Source organism: Megalobrama amblycephala, linkage group LG10 (assembly GCF_018812025.1).
Source record: "Megalobrama amblycephala isolate DHTTF-2021 linkage group LG10, ASM1881202v1, whole genome shotgun sequence".
Classification (NCBI taxonomy): Eukaryota; Metazoa; Chordata; class Actinopteri; order Cypriniformes; family Xenocyprididae; genus Megalobrama; species Megalobrama amblycephala.
Genome location: NC_063053.1, coordinates 19,376,457 through 19,402,821, shown reverse-complemented (window position 1 = coordinate 19,402,821; position 26,365 = coordinate 19,376,457). Strand labels below are relative to the sequence as shown.

The 26,365-nt window shown below is 36.0% G+C and overlaps 1 protein-coding gene across 1 annotated transcript; it reads right to left on the bottom strand.

Annotated features, from left to right (window-relative positions):
• Positions 1-6,784: 6,784 nt before the first annotated feature.
• Positions 6,785-15,057, bottom strand: cxcl12a (chemokine (C-X-C motif) ligand 12a (stromal cell-derived factor 1)). The gene is made up of 4 exons (XM_048205224.1): positions 14,900-15,057; positions 13,276-13,393; positions 10,554-10,637; positions 6,785-8,982 (listed from the first exon to the last, which is right to left on the bottom strand). The coding sequence occupies exons 1-4, from the start codon at positions 14,964-14,966 to the stop codon at positions 8,952-8,954; spliced, it is 300 nt and encodes a 99-aa protein (XP_048061181.1). The 5' UTR covers positions 14,967-15,057; the 3' UTR covers positions 6,785-8,951.
• Between the last annotated feature and the right edge of the window lie 11,308 nt (positions 15,058-26,365).

The window sequence follows — 26,365 nt, the reverse complement described above, 5'->3', positions numbered from 1 at the left end:
CCAAATGCGGGTAGATTTCAGCTATGGCGGGTAAGACAGCCACTCCCACTAGCCACTGTGGCGGCTTGAATATAATTTCAGTCTACAGCCAAATGAAAGGTAGCCAAGCTCGTTGTATCATAAAATTACAATTCAATCACAATTCTTTATCGATTAACTTGCTGTTAATGACACACACAGGGTTGAATGACACACACAGGGTTGCCAGATTTTCTAACAAAACCCGCCCGATTGCTACTCTCAACAAGCACAAAACTAGCCCAATGGCGTTTCAGGGGGTTCTTCTGGTAAAATTCGCTATTCAGGGGCTAAATATCATGTTTTTCGGGTTCGTTTCAACCCGCAGACATGAAAAACAACCTGCCGCAACAGTGTAAAAGTAGCCCAATTCCACGGGAAAACCACAGACTTGGCAACACTGGACACACAACACAAGCCCTCTCTAGCATGCGCGCGATCAGTTCTCCTTGCACCTGAATAGTCAAATAAATGCACACACAGATGTCAAAATGTCCACCGTGTGGAGTATCTCACGTGAATACCGTCGGTTATGGCTTAAGTGGATGTAAACAGGTGGGTAAAAACTGGATATGTGTCAGTATATTACATCCATGCATTCAGCAGCCCAATTAAATACCTGTCTGTCATTAATGTTAATCAAACAACAAAAGATGTTAAATGTATACATGTTAAATAAACCTACTGTATCTGAAAAAAGATTTTAAAAAAAATGCACTATTGTATTTGTAATTTGTTGCTTTGTTCTATTTATATAGCCTAACAAAAATAACTTATAAAATTTATCATGTTATGCTCATATTGCCCACCCATACATACCAGCTGATATACAGTGTAGTCTTGATTTGGGCGGTCAGTCTACATTTGAAAGTTTAAAAGGGTTTTAAATCTTCTAAATCAAGTAAAATGACTCAAAATCAAGTAATTTAAGCATGCCAAAGGCAACTTTAATCATGTAAATGTAATTTCTCAAAAATGTGGCCTGTGAAAATGCTGAGTGGCTAGTATATTTGGAAAAACCACTAGCCACAGTGGCTGGTGAGCAAAAAAGTTGATGTCAAGCCCTGGTAATAATATTTCACAATATTACTGTTTTTATGTATTTTGATCAAATAAATGCAGCCTCGGTGAGCATAAAAGACTTCTTTCAAAAGCATTTTAAAAATCTTCTTAAACAACCCCAAATTTTTTTAACAGTAGTGTAGATTAATAAATGCTGTAAAAATTGTTCGTTGTTAGTTTATGATACCTTATGAATTAACAACTGTTAACAAATTTAAACTTTTTTTGTAAAGTCTTATGACCAGGCATCAGTTCCAGGCAAACACAATTTAGGAATAGAATCTTTGCCTGTTTCTGATTCTAATTAGTTAAAACTTCATCGGATAATGTTTCAAAAATCACAAAAGACCACCAGTACTTAGTCTAGACAGCAAATAAGTGGTTTAGTCACCTAGGGCCTCACTATCCTCACTGTTCTCATCCTCTTAAGATTTTGAGTCACGATATCCCATAGCACAAGAATGTGTTCTACTATTACCGGTAGTTATGAAGTACAGTGAAAGAAATGAATGAATAATAGAGAATTATTTCAGTGTGGATTCCTCAACATTTTTTTCTAGGTGTGTAGGGGAGCAAAAACAGGACCCCTCACCCCTCGTTAGGCCCCAGAGAAATAATTTTCTATTGGTCGCTTCACCACATGAAATAGTGTATTGTCTTGTGAATATCTGTGATCAAAAAGAACACCAGCCATCTGAAAGAGGGATTTCACATGGTTGGAGGATGGGGAGCCTCCATCAGAGCCTTAGTCACTCCAAAAGAATCTGGCTGTGCATTGCTTTGTCTGCAGTTCAGACCTCTCGCCAACCTCTGTGTTCACTCTTGTTGAAGCCTACAAGTGTATAATCCCTCGGACTTAGTTATGCTATGGAAATGTGTGGCATTAAATCTAAAACCTCCATTAACACATGAAAGATACAGCTAAATCAACCATTGGGAGCTGTTTTATCATATTTTGAAGGGACTCTGCAGATGTTATTATGTACAAGAACATGTTTAGTTGTTGCTCTTCCCTTGAGAAATTCATCAGAATTGTTTCCTTCTAGAATTGATTTATGTCTCTGTAGGTTCTATCCAGTGTCCCATTAAAGGCATTAAATGGGCTTTCAGCTATGTACAATCAGGAAAAGTTTCAAACAGAGCCATTCTGGAATCATTATTGCCCTTTTCAGGAGAGCGTTTGCATGCCGTATCATAAAAGGTCATCGGATACAGAAACAATAAGTGCTTGCCAATGCGCCGCGATTCCCGGTGGATTGTGACAACCTTGTGTAAGTATGAGCACATGCTTGCAATAAGGCAAGGATATGGAGTAAGTTAAATGGCCATAGGCCACATCGTACAACTTCAGAGAGATTGTGATGAGAAAGTGCAGTAGCCCTTGCTGTTCGTCCTCTGGGGAGCGAATTAGAAGGGTTTTCAAGCAATTTGAAAGATTAGACAAAATGTAACGCAGGGGTCGATGCAGAAACTATATGAGAATTTAAGTACTGTGAACTATCACTGATCTGAATGAGGGTAACTTAAGGTAGGAATCCTTTTTACCATGATGATTTTTTAATAATTCCAGCGCATAATCAAAAAAAACGTTCTAATTACTTTCGGTAATAATACTGACAAAACATTTTATTGATTATATTACATGTTACTGTAGGGCCTCTACTGCTTGTTTTGTGAGGTCATAAAGTTACAGGAACTGGAAATTAGCAGAGCTAAAAGCTTGATAGTGATGACTATGTAAAACAGACACACTTCTTTGTTTCTTTGAACTTGTATAACGCATTTCCTTCCTCTAAATAGAGTACAAATGTTTAGATGGCGGTAAAAGCTTTTTAATGAATATTTCAGACATGATGCATGTTAGTATTTGTGCCGTCGCCTTTTCTCCAGAAATAGATTATAAAATGTTGACTTGAATTTTGACAAACTGTTGCTGACTCCTAATGCCATGTAGAATTATTATACATTTTTTATGCTTCATAGTGTACATTTGATACTTATTCATTTTTAAAATATTTTTGACAGCTTTTTGTTATTGTTTCACAGAACTTTGTTTTGTGCATTCAAATATTCATTTATGTTCAGAGTGACTTATTATTTTGAGCTCTCTTGGGGCTTAATCATTGGGGTTTTGGGTGCAAATTGGGTTTTTGCCATCCTAAATTGGCCAATCTTTTGACTGCTGTGTTAAACAAGTGTGGAAGTAAGTGTAGTGGAAAAACAACAGTTTTAAATAGGTAAACTGGGGTTTTATCATTTATCTTTATTTTTTATCAGTCAAAAGATTTAATTGGAAAGAAAAGTTAAATGGTTATTACTGGCTAAACAATGATTAAACAAAATATTGTCACTGAACATATATATATATATATATATATATATATATTAAAGGGTTAGTTTAGTAAAAGGGAAACAATTGCACACTCACTGAAGCACATAGGCTTATTTATTCACCAACATTTCGGCTAGTAGCCTTTGTCAAGGTTACTATTTGTCAAGGTTACTAGCCTTTGTCGAAGGCTACTATCCGCTTGTTAAGTCGTGACGTAAGGAACGCCGTTTCCGGGTCCAAGCCTCGACTCGTTTCACTTGAGAATGCAATCGACGGCCGTTTATGAGCGCTATTTATTCATTTTAAACATCAATCATTTTAAAAAGTTAAACATTTTAAATACTTACAGTCTACACAACAGTCTCTGTGCTTGCAGCGTCACAGATATTAATATTTTAACGATTTATAAAAGATGAATCATTGTTTGGCCATTTGGAATTTTGGTATGGAGATAAAGGTTATAATTATATATTTTTTGTAGTATTACACCACATCATGTATGTATATTAGCACCATTTGTTGTTTTCTTGTGGTATGAGATAGAGCGTTAGGACCCAGAAGCGCTGCCGCGTGACGTCAGACTTAACAACCGAATAGCCGAAAAGTTGGTGAATAAATAAGCTTATATGCTTCAGTGAGTATGCAATTGTTTCCCTTTTACTATACTGCATTTTTCTTCAATGTGCATGTTGCACCTCTGCAGGTGTGCGTTTGCTATGCCTTATTTGCTCTAAAGGGTTAGTTCTAAATGAAAATTCTAAATTCTAAATTGTCATTAATTACTCACCCTCATGTCGTTCCAAACCCCTAAGACGTTCGTTCATCTTTGGAACACAAATTAACACATTTTTGATGAAATCTGAGAGCTTTCTGTCCCTCCATCGACAGCTACGGGACTACCACATTGACGCTTCAAAAAGTTCATAAAGAGATCGTAAAATGAATCCATTATGAATTGAGTGGTTTAGTCCAAATTTCTGAAGAAACACGATTGCTTTATTTGATGAACAGATTGAATTTATGCTTTTATTCATAAAAACATTCATCAAAACACATCAGTTGTGGTAAACAGAAGCTCAAGCATGTTTGCTTGATGCGTGCGTGAACCATGAGGTTCATTCTTGTGTGTTACACAGCATGTTTGAGCTTCTGGAAGAGTTTTGTTCTTGCGAGTGAAGCAGGTTCGGTTGAGCTTTTGTTTATGTTCGCTGATCAATGTTTATATATATTAAAAGCCTAAATTAAATCTGTTCATTATATAAAGTGATCAGGTCTCTTCAGAAAATTTGGACTAAACCAATTCATATTGGTAAATTCAGTTCATATGGATTAGTTTTACGATCTCTTTATTAACTTTTTGAAGCGTAGCTGTCTATGGAGGGACAGAAAGCTCTCAGATTTCATCAAAAACATCTTCATTTGAGTTCCGAAAATGAACAAAAGCCTCACGGGTTTGGAGCAACATGAAGGTGAGTACATGATGACAGAATATTTAGCTTTAACAGAAAACCCTTTAACTTTTTCTTTACTTAAGGCAACCATATTTGTATCAGATTTTAAGGTGCATTCTCTACCTCCAGTGTTAAACTTACACTCATAATTCACTTCATCTTATCTGTCTTCACAGCAACACACAAACCCCTTATCTGGTTGATGATATCTTTTTAGCATCCTCTTTGAATACTGTAACTCATTCCATGTAGTTGATGATAGGCTGTAAAATGAGGCATCCTCAAACAGATTTACACAATAATTTTAGACTGTAGATCTGGCATAAAGATGTCAAAGTTCACCACACAATGACCACTTGATACATAAACGTAAATTATACATTTTCACTGTACATGGGTTTTCAAGTTTTGGGAAAGTACTTGTTTATATAATGCACACAGAATGACATTCCAGTTAATTTCTTTGGCTTCTGTGAAGGATGTCTGTGTATTTTTGCAAGTGTACAGAGAAGTCTGAGAAAGCAATTTAACTGTAAGTGTCCTAATTTTCATGCTCATTTAAAGTAGCTTGGTGCATTCTTCTTACATGAAGTTTTTTGGGCAAACTTGAGTTTCTGTATTTTCAATTTAAACCTTTCCTTTAATTCAGCCTCTGCTAAATCTATCAGCCAGACTTCTTACAACTTATATGACCTTTTAGAAACATCAAATTAGCCTTTAAGTGGCTGCTTGTGGCTTTTGTGAAATTGGTGTCAGAAGTTGCGTTGAACTAAAACTTCTAATTGTCCACTTAACTCTGAAACTTTTATTTGCTATAATGATAACAAAGAAAGTGTATGTTTCTCATTCTGCATTATGTTAAACATCTTTCTCTTACATGAACAATTTTTATCTCTTTTATCTTTTTATTGTCTTTTTTGGCCATTTTTCATCCTGCAGTTTTCATACCATATCACACATACACTCATACTGTATTGTTTAGTCTTTTGTCTTTTTAAAATTGTAAAAAAATTAGTTGAGAAAATGTAAAAGTTTAAGGCAACCAGCTGTAGGAGATTTTTGTGTTTTCTCAACTTGTTATTGTATAACAAGTTAAATTTATAACAAGTCGAGAAAACTCAATCTCCTGCAGCTGGTTACCTTAAACTTTTAAGTTTTCTCAACTTTAATTTTTTACAGTGGTATGTGGTAAATAATCTTAGTTTGATGAATAAAGTATCTGTTTTGTAAGTATTAGAATCATTAAACAAATTTGACCTTATATGAGCTAAACATTTTATACCATTCTATTAGTGTCCGTTCTATTTCTATTTTGAATCAGTACCTCAAATAAAAATTTGATTTAATCTCTTTTGCACCTTATCAGAGCATATGTGTTTCATAACAGTTCTGTACCAGATTTTATGACTGGCAATATTATTAATTTATTTTGCCCCTATTGTGAATATTGATTTTGACAGCTATATGAAGCTGTAATATGACTGAATTTCCCCTGCTGTGCAAGAGATTATTTCATCTGAGTAAGAGCACAGTTGGGTTTTTATTGGGTTTCTTTTTTCTATTTTTAAGGGAAATTGAATATGACAGCTTATAAAATGTACATGGCAAATATTTTATTTTACACTAAAACTCATTGGATGATTGGACAGGTGAAAAGTCGTTCAGTGTCTCACGTAAATCTAAAAAGTGCTGCCAGGATTATTTATAAGAGCTTTGTGAAATCAAGGTGTGAATTTTGAGTCTGCCTGCAATTCATGACCCCCATTTAAAAACTTAATTTCCCTTTTCCTCATTTAACATGTAGATTCTAATTGTTGGAGACATATAGGTGGCAGGTGACCACTTTTCTCTTGGTGTGAACCAAATCACAGGTGACATGACTAATGTTCATACGCATCCATTAGTAAAACGTCATACAGAATTCTTCATAATGATTTATTTCAAAATAAACACTTTAGGGACTAAAACCAATGTACAGACTCACAAAAGAAAGAACAATGTGCTTTATGCTGTCACAAGCTGCCATATACATAGTAATCTTCACATTAAGAGGGAAAAAGGAATGGAAGGACAGTATATATATGCTACAATTAACTATGTTACACAGTGTTGAAAATATTGACAATTTGATGGAATGTCTATAAAATAGCTACCCTTACTTTTTACATTAAATCATGGTAATGTTTAATTTAATGGCGTTCACCACACTGGGACAATTTCAGAGAGAATTGTTTTGTTTCAGTTTGAAAAAAATGTAACTACATTCTGAAATGTCTTTTTTCCAAAGAAGTGCATGATATTTTTTGCAAGATATCGTTTTTTCCCCCAATGTTAATAGGAATGCAGCTGTACAGCGGGGGGCTCTAACCCTTCATGTAGTACATATACTTCAATGCAAGCACAGGGTAGGCATTATGTTTCCTTATAGATTTTGTGCCTGAGGGGATGGGTTTGTAAATGAGGCCTGGTGCTTTAACAGCTCAACATTATGAAATTGGCAGTAGTAATAGACAAATTCCATATGATAATTTTCTTTGGAGGGGCACAGGGCATTGGCATTCTTTGCTGTGTGCGTGGTGTTCACATTATGTGTATTCCTAAAACAGTTGTCCAATACTTAGCTGTTCAAAATTAGTTTCGATTAGGGGAATTTTGAGATGTCTTTTCTGGTTAAATATTTTTGTGCCAAAAGTCAGATATTTGTAAATCATACTAGCTAGATTTTTTTTATTTTATTTGCATGTATTTATTATTGAAAAGTGGGATGTACATGTCAGTTATTCAGCTATTGTTAATGTTTAAATGAATAATCTGACTTAAATATAGATGTGAAATAATCCACAACAATTTAAACAATAAACCCACTCAGAATAATAAAATCTGATGCTGAAGATACAAATGTTTAATAAATTTGGCAATACATTCATAACTACGTCTAAACACAGAAAACTTTGGGCTCTAGAACTATTCACTATGTAGTGGACATCATCCAGAATCATTTTTCTGTAAATGTCACAAGGGTTATAAAGTGCATTGTTATATATATATATATATATATGTAGGTAGTCATTACGTCAATTAGTTCTGTCTCAAGGTCTACTCAGATGTTCCACTAACGCTGTTTTTTTCTTAAAGGTTATATTGCCTACAATGTTACAAATTCAGCTTTCATTATTGAATGAATTAATCAGCCCATTAGTACTTCCAGAAATTGGTTGTAAATTCTCCAACCTCTACATTTTTTCTTTGTTAATTGGCGAGGTTTTGAAGCACAACTGTTTCTAATGACATATTTCTGCTGAATGTTAAGCAACATTTAGCATGATGTGATGCCGAGTCTCTTACGCACACTCAGATCGGTCAATTAACAAAACAGATGTTTTGGTATCTACAGAACATTGCAAAGACTCTCTATTGGCCCACGAATGCCTTCCACTAAAGTCAATTACATTCCCCAAAGTCATTGAAAACCCGTTTGGGTTTATGCAAGGTCTAAATAGTTTATGTATGTTCGGCAAAGTAACCCTGCCTTTCCAAGAATAAAACAAGTGAATATTTTCCGTATATGCCATATAACTTTTACATGCAGTTTATGCTGTTACAGATAACTAAATGATGAACTAGGTAAATACATAACAAAAATCAAGGTAAAAATCAATGCCCTTCTTTTTGTGCCAAAGCACTTGCATGCATACGAATTGGCAGAACTAATGTTTTTAATGTTTGCTCCAATATACCTCATCATCTCAATGCTGTTCTGCCTAACCCAACATAACACAACAAACAAGGAGCAAACACGACTCCAAAAATATCTCTTTACTGTTTTTAAGACGATATAAAAAACATTGTATATACATATCATACGTAAAAAAAAACAAAAAACACAGTCATACATATATAATTGCACTTGGCGCTAACAGAGGAGACTACATGGGTGGCGATGATGGTCTGGTGGTCTTTTGCTGAGTCATTTACAGGGGATGCATATTTGGCAGGTTAAGTGCTGGGTCAGCAAGCATGCCAGAGGACTATATGGTACATATCTGTGACGGTGGGCTGTCAGATTCTCTTGTCATCTGGCAGACTTCTTAGTTTGACTGTTGCTGGGCTTTTTTCATTCTGAAATGAAGAGAAGCAAAATATTACAATGAGATAAGTCATACACCATCATTGACTAAATTTATTTGAACTAAAAGTGTTCATGACTCGTGAATAGAAGCAGGATATTTTTAAATAGCCTGTATCTCCACAGTGATTAAAATAATAAACCTAAATTATGCTTCTGGCAAGAATGTAACAGACATGTCTGTATTTTTTATAGGCAATTTCTGTTAGTAACTGCATGCTGTTAGCTTTAATTGTGCTGAAGCTGCGAGAAAATCATCTAATTGCAAGCTGAAGTGAATTTTTGAGCTACTAATGTCAACAAAATGATAAATAATAAAAATAATGATTTTCAATCATGATTTTTTTCCTGAACATTATCGTGTCTGCTATTGGTCGGACAAATGGATAGTTGCGCCATTGGTTGAGCTAATGTTGCTGTTATTAGCCTAGTGGATGATCAAACAACCAGATTAATACTACAGCAAATTTGGCCTAAAGAAGGCTTCCAGTACTTACAGTTGTCTCAATATATTAGGTTTGATGTTTGAAAAGTTTTTTTTTTTTTAATTTCACACTTCAGGCTTTTAAAGTAAGTCACATGACCAGAATGTCTGAGCTGTTTTGTAGCACATTGACCAGAGGTGTTGCAGATGGCAGAAACCTCCCTCACTACCTGCAGATGTACAACTTCCTTTTTCACTTATTGAGCTGTACTAATGACCGCACAGTATGTGCTCATTATAGCGTTCAGAGACCATTCATGGGTGTTCAGCCTCAAGGAGCCATCGTTCATCTCTAGCCATGAGTGTTTTGTTGTGCAGACCGGACAGTTCACACTTTTCTACCCCTTTAGACGATGATTATTGTTTAACGGGTACGAACACACCAATGAAGGCAGGGCCTACTGGTTTGCCATACATCCATAAGCTTTATATTCACCCACCCCCTCTCAAATTCAACAAGGGTGCACAGCTAGCAGTGAAATGAAAGACGACGGCAACCAGTCCCATGATCTGATACATCAAGCTCATGATCAGATGTGGGAAAATATCTTTCTTCTCGTGATTCAGTACAACAAAAGCTTGTTTTACTTTGTTTGGACATTCATGATAACAATCAGCGGAGGAACTATTAAGGCAAGGCCGCAAAGCCCGAACATGTTTTACATTAGCTAGGCAGTAGCAGCTAATCTTGCACATCAACTTTAGATAAATATTTCAGAGAACTATAAGCGGACAAAAACATTCAAAAGAAATCTGAGAAACGAACCGGGAATGGCTTTTGTGAGCATTTAGAGATATGGGAGAAACAAGAAAGACCAGTATTTTAAAGTGCGGGTGACTTTTTGTCAACAGAAACTACTACATAAACTATTAAACTGAGACTTTGATATTTGATGCGATGCATAATTTTGCCTGGTAAAAGTAAGTCTAATTTGGTTCATTGGAATGGACTCCGTAAGGCCGTTTATTTTGCATTTGTGAACAATGCTATAAAACAAAATAAACATTGTGCGTGGCCCTGTATTTCCTCTCCGGTTTCTCCCATTTCTCAGCTCCTATTTGTCAAGAGGGTTTCCTTACTTGTTCAGGGCGTTCTTCAGGTACTGTTGCAGCCACTTGGTCTCTGGGTTAATGCACACCTCCTTGTTGTTCTTCAGTTTGGCACTGCAGGTGAAAAGTGTAAGTTTTCATTATATCTTGTTTGAATATGTAAATCCGATAACATGGTGCTGAAATTTGACATTTTTAGACATTCAAATTGCAGTATAAGCAAGCAATCATTACTAAGTATAAAGCTGCAAGAGCCCATTGTGAGTAGATTTTGAATGCCATACAATAGAAACCCCATAGTCAGCATCAGCCATACAATAGCAGAACAGTTGTGCATTCAAACTCAGCCAAGCAGTTGGTTCTCAGTCACTCCTCTTTTTAGTAAGTGATATTACACTGCACTCTCTCATCACTCTAAGTATTCTTTTCCTGCATCTGCATTCCCACTTTCCCTACAGGTTTTAACAGATTGTCAGATTGTTATCGCACTCTTCCTTGTAGCTCTCAGCAAAAAGATTAGATTATATGTCTTGTCAGCACAGGTGAACCGTTTGTTTTCAATTGTCTACAACAAATCATTAAAATCTTTCCTATGTAAAGTAAAACTTAAGTTAAAAGGTTAGTTCACCCAAAAATAAAAATAATTCCTTAATTTATTACTCACCCTCATGTCATTAGGTAAGGCCTTCATTCATCTTCGGAACACAAATTAAGATATTTTTGATTAAATCCGATGGCTCAGTGAGGCCTGCATTCACAGCAATGACATTTCCTCTCTCAAGATCCATAAAGGTACTAAAAACATATTTAAATCAGTTCATGTGAATTTAAATCAGTATCTTAATATTATAAAGCGACGAGAATATTTTTGTGCGCCAAAAAAACAAAATAACAACTTTTTATCAATATAGTGATGGGCCGATTTCAAAACACTGCTTCCGAGTACCTTTATGGATCTTGAGAGAGGAAATGTCATTGCTTTGAATGCAGGCCTCACTGAGCCATCGGATTTAATATTCAATGTTTAAAAATATCTTAATTTGTGTTCCGAAGATGAATGAAGGTCTTACGGGTGTAGAACGACATGAGGGTGAGTAATTAATGACATTATTTTCATTTTTGAGTGAACTAACCCTTTTGAAATATCATTTTTGAAAAAAACTTTTTTAGAACATCGATTTGGATGAATGTAGTAATAATAATAGTAGTAGTAATAATAATAATAATTATTATTTGCATCTTGTTTTAATTCAAATGTTTACATTTTTATTTTTTTTCTATACATTTTTGTCTGCTTTGGGTGAGTGTATTGATGCTATAAATGCTTACTATGAAAAATTCCTTAAACCCAGGATTTCTGGCATACATTATAGTTCATGTGATGATTTGGATGTGACACACACAAACGGTCTGCTGAACTTCGCAGCTTTGAATTGTTGTCCTTCTCATAATCCTGTGAGTAACGCATTCCTAAAAAGGCCACAATGAATGGTACAACATAATATAAAGTACAAAAAAAGGTGTGCACATCCCAAAAGATGACAATCATATAAGTAAGAAGATTAATGTTTGCACACCGAGCTTATAGCTCCAAAAACATTTATTAATAAAAAGCGCAATATTTCGGCCATCAGGTCTTAATCATGCACTAGATGAACCGGTCGAAATGTGGTTTTTATTAATAAATGTTTTTGCAGCTGTAAACTCAGTGTGGACATTACTCTTCTTACTACATATTATAAATCTTTGAAAAGATTGTGAGGATGAGAACATTCTTCGGAGACAAGATTAGCTTTAAAGTATGTGTCCACTATCATCATATCTGTATCATTAAAGTAATCAGTTCTTATCTTCAATTCACAGATCCCCTCTAATTTGGTTAGCTCACTCTTTTGAAGTAGCAGCGGTTTATCAGGGCCTGGCATTTGTTGGTCTATCTCGATCTAGTCAGCAGGAGCTGGAGTGGGTCTGGACTGCGAACAGCAGGTAGTAATTACTTCACAGCAAGCCAAGGCCAACAGCAACACTGGTAGATAGTGTTACCAGCATCACTCATCAATGCAGATCTGAAGTATCAAGGGCTCTCGAGCTTTGGGATTCAGGTTCTGATCTGCTCTCCAGGGCTTTGCCTATGGCTTTTGTGGCAATCGTTAGGCGGCTTGTGATTTTTGAGTCTAGCCAGCTGTTTTTATCTCACTGACCCTTTGACACGGTTTAAGTCTTTGTTTACGCCTTGGTGAGCATTTATGGTATGGAAAATTAGTGACATTCGTAATGGAGTTTGACACGCCACTGCCATTAATCTTTGTTAAAAATCCAAAAAAAGCAGCTGTTTTGAACATTTCACTCAACAGAGGTGAAAACATACAGGGAGGAGAGTTCTCATCAGCATGCAAGGCTATGGTGTGTGACTAAGCACATCATTCAAGCCCTTTACATGTGTGAGAAAGAGCTTGAAGAGGAACTCTTTCGGACCCCTATGATGCTGTTTTCCTGTAAAAAATACAAATGCATCCATGCTTAAAGGTCCTACCCCCTCCTATAGCATTTCCCCCTGGATGTGTGCAATTGTGAGAGCCTGTCCAACGGTATAATGCCAGACAGGGGAGGCCAATTCCTGCCCCATTCAGTGTCCCTTCAGTATTTGGAGATTGATGGGGTGAAGTGATGTGTTTCTGGGTCAGGCAGACACCTCATCAGAGGCAGAGCTGCTGAGCGTGTAGGAAAGAGAGGGTTTAGAGTAGATACTCACATGACTTGGAAGGGGCAGTTGGGTGTGTGGAGGAACTTGAGCTCACGAATGCTTCTCTGTGGGACAGTGTTGACTGTGGAACGGCACCAGCATCTCTCTACCAGGCTGATGGGCTTGGCTGGAGAAGAATTAAGAGAAACTCAATTCAGCTGTTGCTGTGATTCTTGTAATTCGTTGCATGTGAGTGTTAGACGAAATCATGGTGAATGATGTTTGTTGAGAAAGTAGACCTTCACTTTCTGCCCTTCATGTTAATACTGAGTTCACACAACAGATGTGCTTTGTAAAAGAAAATGGCATCCTTGACTAAAAATGAAACTTAAAAGATTTGGTTTATTTTCAAAACCCATTGTATAATCATGCTCTCCAAACTCACTATTGCAACACTCTCTAATTATAACCAGCAAATTTTTTTAAACACACTGAGGGTGCATGTTCCTCTATTGGCTTTTCTATGAAAAGTGAAAGTTATAAACAAGAGATTAATTTTATATTCTTTAGCAATGTATATTTATATTGTATAATAGGGCTAGTTATGCACTCTTTAAATTCTTATGAATGAATATGCTCTCGAAATTCAGTGTATAATATTATAGGGTATATACTGAGGTAACTACCATTTTAAGTGCATACATAAAGCAGTTCAAGTGAATATATTTGATGAGAAATGTTTAGTGCACTCATTCTTTAAAAATAAAGTATTAAAGTGGGCATTGCTAGGTTTATGAATTGGAGCGCGCGTGCACGCAAATACTTGGACTATTTTAATAGTCTTCAAGGTCTTGCACATTAAAGCGAGTGAATTGTATGGCAGCGCTCCAATTATTATTATTGTTCCATTTGGTTCAGACCTGTTACACGTTCTAGGAAGCAGAGACTTAACAGCTCGAGCAGCTTTACATTGTAAGTGAAGACGGCACGGCGCACGTACGCAAATACTTTAACGGACATTGCCCACTCACAAGAGTGCAGAGGTGTGAATTACCTGCGACTTAACAGAGCTCTATCCACGTTAGTCCACTTGTAAAATGCTAATGACATCTCTAGTAATCTATTTTTATTGTTATGTAAACGCGCGAGCCATAGTTAGAGCCGCGCGCTCTGGCTCGATTGAAGTAAAGACTGGCGCTATCTCTGCGATTCTGTTTTATCCTCTAATTTGTGGGTAATTAAGAGAAAACAAAGAGGGCGACAAATACACACATTAATCAACGCTGTGCCAGTGCATTTTCTGCTCTCCCGACCGCATGTGCGTCAGTCTGTTAACATTTGGAAAATCACGTGCGTTTATGAAGTTAAAACGGGTGTAAATAACTATTTTTTTTCTGTTTAAATAATAAAAGGAAATTGCACAAGACATGAAATTGCTACGTTTTACGTTTAATTAACACTATAAATGCAAATGCGTAAAAGCACTGAAATATGCGTTGTTTCTTACACAGGTGCACGTTATAAACCATAAAACCCTTAAATATTACTTGCAATAGTTGCATAGACTGTTTGTGAACAAGGATGAACGGAATGCACTGCCGACAATTTGCGTGCCAAGACATGCATGTAAGCTTTATGCACAATGCAAAAATAATGTAAACATTTGCAAAGTATAATAAGTACAATAACTTACCATTTGAAACCGGTGCATGAATGACGACCGCCATCAGAGCGAATATTACGATCACTTTCACATCCATGTTTGCAGTGTAAAGAAGAGATCCGCACAATGTAGAATCCAAGAGCAACTGTGACAGCAGCAACTGCGTCTCTGGGTTAAATTTGCTCACAGGCTCTAGCCCAGACACCCCCTACGATCCCCCCACCTTCAAAAGGAGAAAGTGGGTGTTCCCACGATGATTTGTCAGCTATTGGCACCAAATATATCCTCTATTACATTTCTGGAACCAAATTAGAGTACTTACGTTTTCTGTGGAACAGACATTTTTTATTCATGATTTATTTAATATTTGTAGTTTGGTGATGAATATTGTGAATATGAATACTGTGGCCCAAGACGTGAGCATGCATTTATAAAGAATATAGTTGCCAAGTTCTTATAAAATTTTAAGCAAATTTTTGATTTAACAACAGAATGCTTTCCATCTTGGTTACACATTGAGTTAGACTTATTTTTATTTTCTTTTAATTAATACTATTTTAAAACAGTACTGCTTTACTGCTTTTAAAATAATAATAAGTCATTGTCAAAGTAGTTAGGCCAAACTTATTCAAGAATTTCAGCCTTTTAATAGACTTTTTTTTTTTTTTTTTACAGCCTCTGCTTAGTTACACCGTCTAGACATTTTTGGCCCCACAAAAAAAATATTCAGAAACGGAAAACATATTCATCATAAATTTGAATTTAAGTCATTTGTATGCATTGTATTTCTTAATGTATTTTTGAATAACATGATTAGTGATGTCATTGACCTTTACATTTCTCAAGTCTTTATTTATTTACATTGTGCGTTCAGTGTTTCATTATTGTGTATTTTTTTATTTTCCCAAATTCAGCCACAGAACCCACCAAATTATTCCCAGAGAAGCCAGAGATCTGCATCTGTTTGCCTTTAGTCATGGTAAACTCTAAGTTCTATAGACTGAAATGGCCCAATTTACATTAATACTAATTCATAGTTTGTTCATAATGACTGTTTTGGAAATTAATAAATTGCATCCCTTCTATTAGCAAAGTAAATAAATAGTCATGCAAAATGTAATTTAAATAAATAAATCTTTGTTCCAGAGGAAACAGAAACAGAGAGAAAGTGAGAAAGTGAGAGCAAACAATTAGTTTTATATTGGGCCAGAATTTTCCACCAAGCCTTCCAGTTAAATCAAAGTGGGGTGACGTGGATGGGGAGGGGGAGGGGGTGTATTAGTTTGTATAACAGGACACAGATGTGTTCTCAGTTTCCAGGGATATAGCTGTGCTGCGATAGACTTTTGTCCTGTAACGAAGCTCCAGAGGATAGGGGTGAGTTCTTGTGTAATAAGACTCTAAACAGACCCAGCTCTCCGGGTCAAACCTGCTGCTCAGTGGCCCGTGTGTGCCAGGGCAGCGAGGGGTACAAGTGTTGGCACGCATTTAATCACTCTCACAGTCAATTACTTTAGTAAGTGATGGGGCAGTTCAGATTTTAAGCCAGACTATTTTTAAGTTCAATCTTGAGACCTTTTAGCTTGTATATATCATTTGAGAAAATGCGGAAAGGATTTTAGATGGGAATAAATAATGTTGGACATTATTTTAAAGCTTTTCATTGTTTGTCTCCACTATCCTGCTGTCATTCTAAGTTTTAGTTACTGTGTGTTTAAACAAACTTTTTAATGCCTTTAAAGTCTTTGAGTGCTTAGCTTTCCTCTCTTCAAAAGCCCGGAGGTGAATGCAGATGTCATTTTACAAGGTGCCACCGGTGGGAGAGTTCACACCCACCCTGAGATTCTGCAGGCACATTCCCAGTTGGCCAGTGGATAACTAGAGATGGAAGTACAAAGTTCCATAGTTTTCACTTAATTCGAAAACCTCATCAGTTCAGCAGTCCTGTATTTATCTACAAAAATCAGTATCTAAACTCTTGGGCAGCATCTGAAGGGAAGATCCAATAGAAAACGGTGTGTTGTCATATAAATTAGCCTTCTGTTTTTCCCTAGTCTCATTTTTGTAACAACATGTGTAACATTTTTCCCACCTGTAGGTTATTTGTATGCTTTTAGTACATTTAGTATAGTAATATTAACTAATCATATATGTAATGAACTAAAATATTGTATTCTCAACAATTCAAAACATATGTTTATACATATTTTAAGGAAGCTGTCAGAGAAGTTTAATGCATTAATGTGTTTAGTTCTATGGTTTATAGACCAGCCTTGTGTTTTTGAATAATAGCAGATGGATTTGCTTTGCAATGGTAATATGCTGGTTTAGTTTGCATAGAAACAGTATAACTTTTTACAGTGCAGATCTCATGAGGAATGAAGTGAATGTACTGAAGTGGGTCTGCAGAATGAGCTCTCAAACTACCTTTTCTGAATGTGATATTAACAAGCATTGTATCTTTAAGAATTCATTTGTTAAAAAAAGATGTTAAAGTCATCTTAAATGATTAGAACCTCATTACTCATAATAGAGCGTTTAAAAGCCACAGAATAGGAATATTCATTAAGTAATTTTGGATTAAAGCTCATTAACTCTTTTGAATTATCATCTGACTGTAATGAGGGAAGTTCCATTTACAAGAGGTGTCAGGTCATCCTCAGATCTTGCCCCGTCCTAGTCACCCCCCACATGGAGCGTTGGGGCTCTTGCTGTGGAGCACCCCTGAGTTAAGTAAACATGCAGCCAACAGGGGAAACCAGAAGTGTTATCATTGACACGAGAAGAGCCTTCTAGGGTATAAATCTAGCCCTGCAGACTCCATGCCCCCCATACGCCTGCAGAGTGATGGAGTCCCACCCAGACATACCAGCCACCAGGGCGATCATGTTTATGTCAATGCTGTGATGGAATTGAAACAATTGACTCAATTCAGGTTGTTTAGGTATTCCATTCAGCTTCATAGTAATTTTGGCTAAAAGACATTCTGTTTTTGAAAATTATCATATTTTTTAATGTTAAATAATTAAAGCTAGTTCCACAGTAGAATTTCTGATGGTAGATCTAAGGCAGGGGTAGCCAACCCTTTACCTGGAGGGCTAACTTCCTGCGTTCTTCAGTTTTAACTCTGCTCCAACAAACTTACCTGTTGTACCTTGAACACCTGAAAGCTGGTTCAGGTGTGTTTGATTAGGGTTAGAGGAGCAGGGTTGGAGTCCCCTGATCTAGGGGCTAGTTGTCAGACTTTTTATGTGAACCTTTTTTTTTTCTTTTTTTTTACATTTATGTGAATATTTCTCATATTTTTGAAAGGTACAGAAAAAAGTTACATACACGGTCACTTTTTTATGTATAGCCTACAGCAGTGGTTCTCAAACTTTTTAGCGTGGAGTACCCCCTGAAGGGATTCCCATCCTTCTGCGTACCCCCTCTCTTCCACTTCGACTGCAGTCACACCTTTTCCATTAAGGGAAAATATTTGCCCCCTAAATTGATTTTCCAGCGCATATTTTTACATTTATGAATAACTTTATAAAATAAATAATGTTTTAAATAAAAAATGTTTAATAGAGAAATATGCAATGATGGTAAAACGAAGTGATACTTTTAAATATTAAACTAAAACCGCCAGTAGGTGGCAGCAAGTCACTGTTTTTATGAGTGAGTCATCGAGTCATTCATTCAGTAACGAAGCAAGTAGCTGTGAATGAATTATTGAATCATTGACTCTCATGATTCGTTTAAAGCCGCATTCGTGTGTTGTAGTTCTGCTCTGGTTTTCGCTAGAAATATTTTTCCGTTGCAAAATAGAGTAAATACTGACAGTACTGTGTTTAAAATGTACGTTTTGTTTTTTGACCTGTTGTATAATAATGTCACGTTTGCAGTCATGTGGATATTTGGGTCCAATTGCATTCTTCCTCATTATCAACATTAAATACAAGAACTCACACAAGGTATGTTTTTGTATCGGAGAAAGTTTGAGTCTTAAATCTAAATTAATCCACTATCTGTGTCTATATGTTCTTCATGCAAGTGCTAAATCCCCACTTTTACAAAGGTACACTGTCAAGAACGACAGTAATTTAGCGCGATTTAAGGCAGCAGACTGCACGCAATCTATCATATGCATTCTGCTTGTGTGGATGCAGTATGCATTAAATGTAATGGATTTACGGCATTTTGCCAGTTAGAAATACATGCTCGGTTTTAATATTATTTTAAGGTATGGTAGAGTTAAATAAACTACTCCGCATTTTGTTCGCGTACCCCCTTTTGTCACCTCACGTACCCCCAGGGGTACCCCAGTTTGAGAAACACTGGCCTACAGTGTAATAGACATTTCAGCTATGTTTAAATAGTAAAACAATTATGAAAAATTCATGAAATTCGTGAAATATAAAAATGTAAAAGGCAAAAAACAAACAACAAAAAAAAAAACATTGTTTTGACCAAGAAAAATTACATTTGTCAGCTTGCCTAAATGAAAATGTAACATCCTGTCCGACTTGACATTTGTGAAAAATGTCCTTGTTCTGAAAATGCAGTTCTCCTTTTGGTTAAAATCTGTTTTCGTTATAAATCTGTCTTTTCCCTGAATTTTAGTTTTTGTTCACTTGATTTTTTTTTTTTTTTTTTAGCTAAAATATAATGACATTGGAATTTTAGATTGGTGAAATTGTTCAGATTTAAGACTGGTAGCTGTTTGAAACAACATACAAAACTGTAGTTTTATTCAAAACCTTATAGTTACTCGGATACAACCCATGTGACAACTAACCCCGGTCTTCCCTCTATGGGAGACAGATTGTAAATGTGCCCCATGATTTTCTTCCTTTATGTTGGTAATGAGTCACAGGGCAGTCTCGTGAATAGATTCTCGGCAGGATGCCTCTGCGCTGTTTGTTCTGTACACCTCGCACAGATCTCTGCCTGTCAGACTGAGATGGAAATGAGGGGGCTAGCTGCACATATGCACCTCCAAGTGAGACTAGACGACCCGAAACATTGATGGCTGATAATTAAACAAGAGGATTGTTCACAGCCTGCAACAGGAATCACATAAGAGCAGTTTTAAAAAATAGGATCCTTTTTTGCCTTTTGTCATTTTTATAGGATTAGGTTGATCCTTTTATGTTTTTCATCGTATTACAGCTATGAATAGTTGTTTAAGCGTTATGTGGAACTGTGTGCACAACATCTGCTATTGCTCTTTGTGCTTAGAGGGAAAAAATCACATTACGCTTGTCTTTGTCATTGGCTCTATGGTAACTACAGTTGATGAAGATGAGTGGGGAAGAATCAAATCAGCTGATCGAGGGGAATGAGAGCAAACGGAGAGATCTGAATGCAGAGAGAGCAGATGTTTCACACATATTGACTTATCTCACAGCCAGTGTTTGTGCAGACAATCTTCCTGCAGGGATCACTTAAAGGACTATTCTTGGTTTAGTACAAGTTAAGCTCAATTGACAGCATTTGTGGCATAATGCTGATCACCACAAAAATTGATTTCCACTTGTCCCTCATTTACTTTTACACAAAAACTGTTTTACAGTGAGACACTAACAATGGAATTGAATAGGGCCAATCTGTAAACTTTAAAATACTCATTGTTTCAACAGTCCATGATGTAGCCACATGATGTAAATGATATGCATGTGAATATGGTTTTAGTGTGAAAAAAAAAAACGTAACTTTTATTTATAAAATTTTCAGGTTTACAGCTCATGTGGTCATGAATGCCATCAAACTTAAATTGACTGTATGTGATTATTTAAACAGCATTACAGGTCAAATAATAAAAAAAAATTCAACAAAAAAATTGTGCTATTATAACATTATAATTTCACATTTCTGCTTTCAAATCCTATAAAAGATCCTAGATTCTCTTCGTTTGTGATTCACTCTAATCTTGCAAATTTTTGTGTCATCTTTAAAACAAAACAAAACAAAAATCAAGGAATGAGTTTTAATATATTTTATGGTAATCAAAATTGTCACACATGATATTGATTGAATTTAACTTTAATCTAATTAGATTAGAACAACAAATTAAATTCCTCCCCCTTTAGTCATGCTTAAATGTGTCCACCTGAATGTTGTTTAATTGCAAAGACTGTTAGACTAACCCCATGCCTTATCTTCTGTTCAATAGATGTAATCGGGATGTAACATGTGCATCTAGGAAGGGGGTAGAACGGGAAATGCTGTCCCACAGGACACAACGTACCGTCTAGGATCTGCATGTAGCGTTTTTTGTTTAACCGCTACCACATAAATGACTATGGAGGTTTGAGAGGACCTCTATGTCACACATAGTCACAAAATAATGGCAGAAGAGCAGATATTTCAAACCTTCGTGTGAGCGGCGGTCTCTTTCCCATCATTGACGGTTAATGTAGAGAGATATTGTTTCTTGGCTGCGGTCTGTGATTCACTGACAAAATTTCTTTGGTATCATCCCATGCAAAAAGGTCTCTTGTTTCTCCCAGAAGTAAAATCATTTAGCCTGTATGTTTACCACACATTTAAGAAATCACAGTTTAGTTTTATGTTGTTTTTCTTTGTTAAAATCACTTTTCAGTAATTTCCAGTGTTTGTGCCGCATTTCACAGACTTGCAAATGAACTGGACCTTTATGCTTAAAGGGATAGTTCATTCAAAAATGAAAATGATCCCATAATTCACCCTCAAGCCATCCTTGGTGTACAGTATATGACTTTCTTCTTTCAGCCAAACACAATCTGAGTTATATTAAAAAATATCCTCTTCCAAGTTTTATAATGGGACTGAGTGGTACCCAAGATTTTGAAGCCCAAAAAAGTGCATCCATCCATCATTAAAGTAATCCATACGGCTCCAGGGGGTTAATAAAGTCCTTCAGAAGTGAAGCAATGGGTTTTTGTAAGAAAAATATCCATATTTAAGACTTTATAAACCATAATTGTTGGCTTCCGGTAATGGCTGTACACGAGTCTTGTTCCGGCAGAAGAGTGACCTCTGACCCGACATGTGATGTAGGAATATTGAAATTCTTTCACATTTCTCTTTAAAAATTCTTGTTTTAGACTTCTAATTCGTGACCGGTGTTTTGTTTTGGTCTTCTGTGCTTTCACATTCGTCAATATGTCATGCGTCATAATCAAAACTGTTTTCTATTTCAATATATTTTAAAATGTAATTCATGTGATAGCAAGAGATATCAATGTTGAAAAGGTGTTTTTTTTTTTTTTTTTTTTTTTTTTTTTTTTTTTGTAAACCAGTATTAAAAATTCTTTGAATAGAAAGTTTAAAAGAACAGCATTTATTTGTATTAGATTTCTTTTGAAACAATATAACAGTCTTCGTCACTTTTGATCAATTTAAAGGGATAGTTCACCCAAAAATGAAAATTCTGTCATCATTTACTCACCCTCAAGTTGTTCCAAACCTGTATGAATTTCTTTCTTCGTCTGAACACAGAAGAAGATATTTTGAAGAATATGGGTAACCAAACAGTTGATGAACCCCATGTTTTACCCGTGTCAACATTTTTGCAAAATGCAAATTACGTTGCATTGTGCACGTTTCACGGCAGTTTCAAAGTGAAATGTCAAGTGAGTGGCACTAAAAGCGTGTTTAGTTTTTTCCGAAACAGATGAACGTGAACAGCATTTTATTATGTTGGAATTTGTACGTATCACCGCAGTTCTGAATTGTAATGTCCAGTGAGTGGCGCTAAAAGCTTAATGCTCCATCACGTTTCATAGCGTACACCTACACTAAACCCTAAACCTACCCAATAGTGTTAACAAAAGCAAATGTGACATAAAAATGCAATCGTTACCATGGCATTTTAGCTTTTTTTTAAACTCTTCTCTTTGTGCTCTTTTTCTGTGACTCGTCTTTCACGGGATTCGAATCCGAGCTCTTCACATCACAAGTATAATTCTTTACCAGCTGAGCTACCAAGCATGCTTGTTACATCAATAAAACTGAACATATGGAGCTGGCTAAGTGATGCAAATATATTTGTTTACAAACATGCACTACGGTAAAAAAATGTTTTGAGGTCATAACATTACTGTGAAAGGAGCCGCGTGAAAACAAGTCTTTATTAATCCATAATCTGCCCCGTAATCATAATTGTGTGTGAAAACGATTAAAAGTGCTTGCTGTTTTACTGCCTCTAGTGTTCATTTCTGTTAGAAGCTGCAGTGAAATGTATGTATTGGTATGTATTTCGCGTTTTGCAAAATGCTGACACAGGCACGTTTTTTACAATGAGCCTGTGTTGAAAAAAATACTATGGAAGTCAATGGGGCTCATCAACTGTTTGGTTACCGACATTCTTCAAAATATCTTCTTTTGTGTTCAGCAGAGAAAAGAAATTCATACGGGTTTGGAACTACTTGAGTGTGAGTAAATGATAACAGAATTTAAATTTTTGGGTGAACTATCCCTTTAATGCTGAAAGTATTTATTAAAAAAATAAAATCTTACTCATCCCAAACTTTTCAATGGTAGTGTATTTTGTATTGTATGACTAATTTTATAAAGATTTAAGGGGATTTTTTTTTTTTTTTTTTTTTTTCATTTTAGAGGTTAAAAGCTTAATCAAAATCGACCTTTTGTGTTCCATGGTAGAAAAAACTCATTCGTTTGGAATGACACAAGGGTGAGTAAATGATAACAGATTATTTGCTTTTGGGGGAACTATTCGTTTAAAGGAAGCAGTGTATTGTTGTCATATCAGTGATAAGTACTAGAGAATTTTATGTTGAAACAATCTTTATCCTCTGAATTTGAGGCCATTGTGTAAAGCTGACAGGATGCAGTGCCACATTAATAATTTCATATAATGAAATGTGTTTGAAACAACAATTCTCCCTTAGAACGGTGGATTTATTTGAATCTCCTAAATATCAGTTGGATAATTTAAGATTACGTAAAGCACTTTGGCTCGATGATGTGATCTCCATTGTTAACATTCTGTTTTTGCTCTAACAAGCTTGTGGTTTAAATAAGAAAGCTAATCAAAACATGCAGGGCTCTCACGCTAATGCCAGTAAACATTGTTCTCAAGCATTGCTCAATCTGCAAGTAATGTCCCTGCCATTTTTATCGAACCACCATATCCTGTTAGTACAGAATTGTCAGGGATAAATAGTCCTGTATATGGAGATTCATTCAGAAGGTTCTGATGCATTGCCAGCTTTATTATGTAAACATATTGCACAATTCAGGAAAGTAACTAAGGTTTAGAGAAGCTATTAGTTATCCAAGAACACTAGTTTAAAGGGCACAACATAAACCCTCAACACCAATCACAAGAATATTTATCCAGAGTCAAAAGTATATTTGATCTTAAAATGCAGGCTAGATTTGGTGCGTTGGTAATTGTTGTATGAGGCATCTGTTGAGATGACTATGGGTAGGTCTGTTAACTGATCTCAGTTTACCCTCACTGTGCAATGCATTTGCTACACTTTGCCAGAAAACATGACAAACCTGCCCCAATCCCCTGAAGCATGAGCACAGCACTGAGATTTACTGTTCACCATAATCGTTCACAACTGTTCGACCGCACTCAGATGCCTGGCTAAATCATAAATCTTCAATACGATACAATCGGACACAGTCAGACACCACTGCAACATCAAACAAACCAAAGTGGCATGACATTCTCACATTTCTTTGGTGGACCAGATTAAGTGTCTTTGCAGAATCCCTATTGGTATGATTTTGTTGGGCAAATATTTCCATAAATGGGAAAATCTACAAGATTTTTAACTTCTATAGATGTTCTGCACACTGCGTGAAACTACATTCATGACTCCTTCAGCTTCTTTTACTGTGTCATATTGGTGTTATTTTTATTAGATATGTTATAATTAGTCGTTTTCATTAGAACACATACAGTGCTCAGTGTAAATGAGTACACACCCTTTGAAAAGTAACATTTTAAACAATATCTCAATGAACACAAAAACAATTTCCAAGACTAAATTTTATATAACATCTATTTAACTTATAACATGAAAGTAAGGTTAATAATATAACTTGGAGAACTAAATTTTGCTCAAATTAGGGTGATGCAAATATGAGTATACCCCACTGAAAGTCTCTGGAGCAAAGCTAAATTTTAGACTACAAATGTCTAATTTAACAAGAATTCAACCACAGGTGAGTCTAATTATTCATTACACAGGTGTCCAGCAGACAGTTGAATATAAAAGGGTGTTAAAACTCCTTCCCATTTCATGCTGTCAGCAATGGCACCACATGGAAGAGAAATGTCACAAGACCTGAGAAAGAAAATAATTTCTTTACACCAGAAAGTAGAAGGCTACAAGAAGATCAGCAAAGCTTTAATTATTAGTCAGAATACTGTAGCAAAAGTGTATAAACAAAGAAAAATGCATGGTGCCTACAGTGAAACATGGTGGTGTCAGTGTCCTTATGGGGGGCTGCATGAGTGCTGCTGGTGTCGGGGAGCTGCATTTCATTGATGGCATCATGAATTCACAGGTGTACTACTTCAATACTGAAAGAGAAGATGCTACCATCATTCCATGTCCTTGGTCATTGTGCACTTTTCCAACATGACAATGATCCTAAACACACATCTAAGTCCCCCGTTGGATTTCTGAAGAAGAACAGGGTGAAAGTGATTCAGTGGCCAAGTCCTCCTTGATCTGAACCCAATCGAACACCTATGGGGAATTCTGAAGAGACAAGTTGAGGATCATTCTCCATCCAGCATCCAGTCTCTAAAAGAGGTCATTCTTGAAGAAGATAAACGTTGCAAAATGTCGCCAACTTGTTCATTCCATGCCTAGAAGACTTGGTGCTGTCATTAAAAATCTTGGAGGCCATACAAAGTACTAGATGTAGTAGTTTTTGTTGTGGGGTGTACTCATTTTTGCATCACCCTAATTTGAGTAAAATTGAAAAATGTGTAATTTAAGTTATATTATTAACCTTACTTTCATGTTATAAGTTAAACAGATGTTATATTAAACTTAGTCTTGTCAACATTTTGGAAATTGTTTAAAGGTGCTGTAGAACGTGTTTTCAAAAGATGTAATATAAGTCTAAGGTGTCCCCTGAATGTGTCTGTGAAGTTTCAGCTCAAAATACCCCATAGATTTTTTTTTTTATTCATTTTTTTAACTGCCTATTTTGGGGCATCATTAAATATGCGCCGATTCAGGCTGCGCGGCCCCTTTAAATCCTCGTGCTCCCCACCCCCGAGCTTGCGACTGCCTTAAACAGCATAAACAAAGTTCACACAGCTAATATAACCCTCAAAATGGATCTTTACAAAGTGTTCGTCATGCAGCATGTCTAATCGCGTAAGTACAGTGTTTATTTGGATGTTTACATTTGATTCTGAATGAGTTTGATGGTGCTCCGTGGCTAAAGCTAACATTACACTCTGTTAGAGAGATTTATAAAGAATGAAGTTGTTTATGAATTATACAGACTGCAAGTGTTTAAAAAATGAAAATA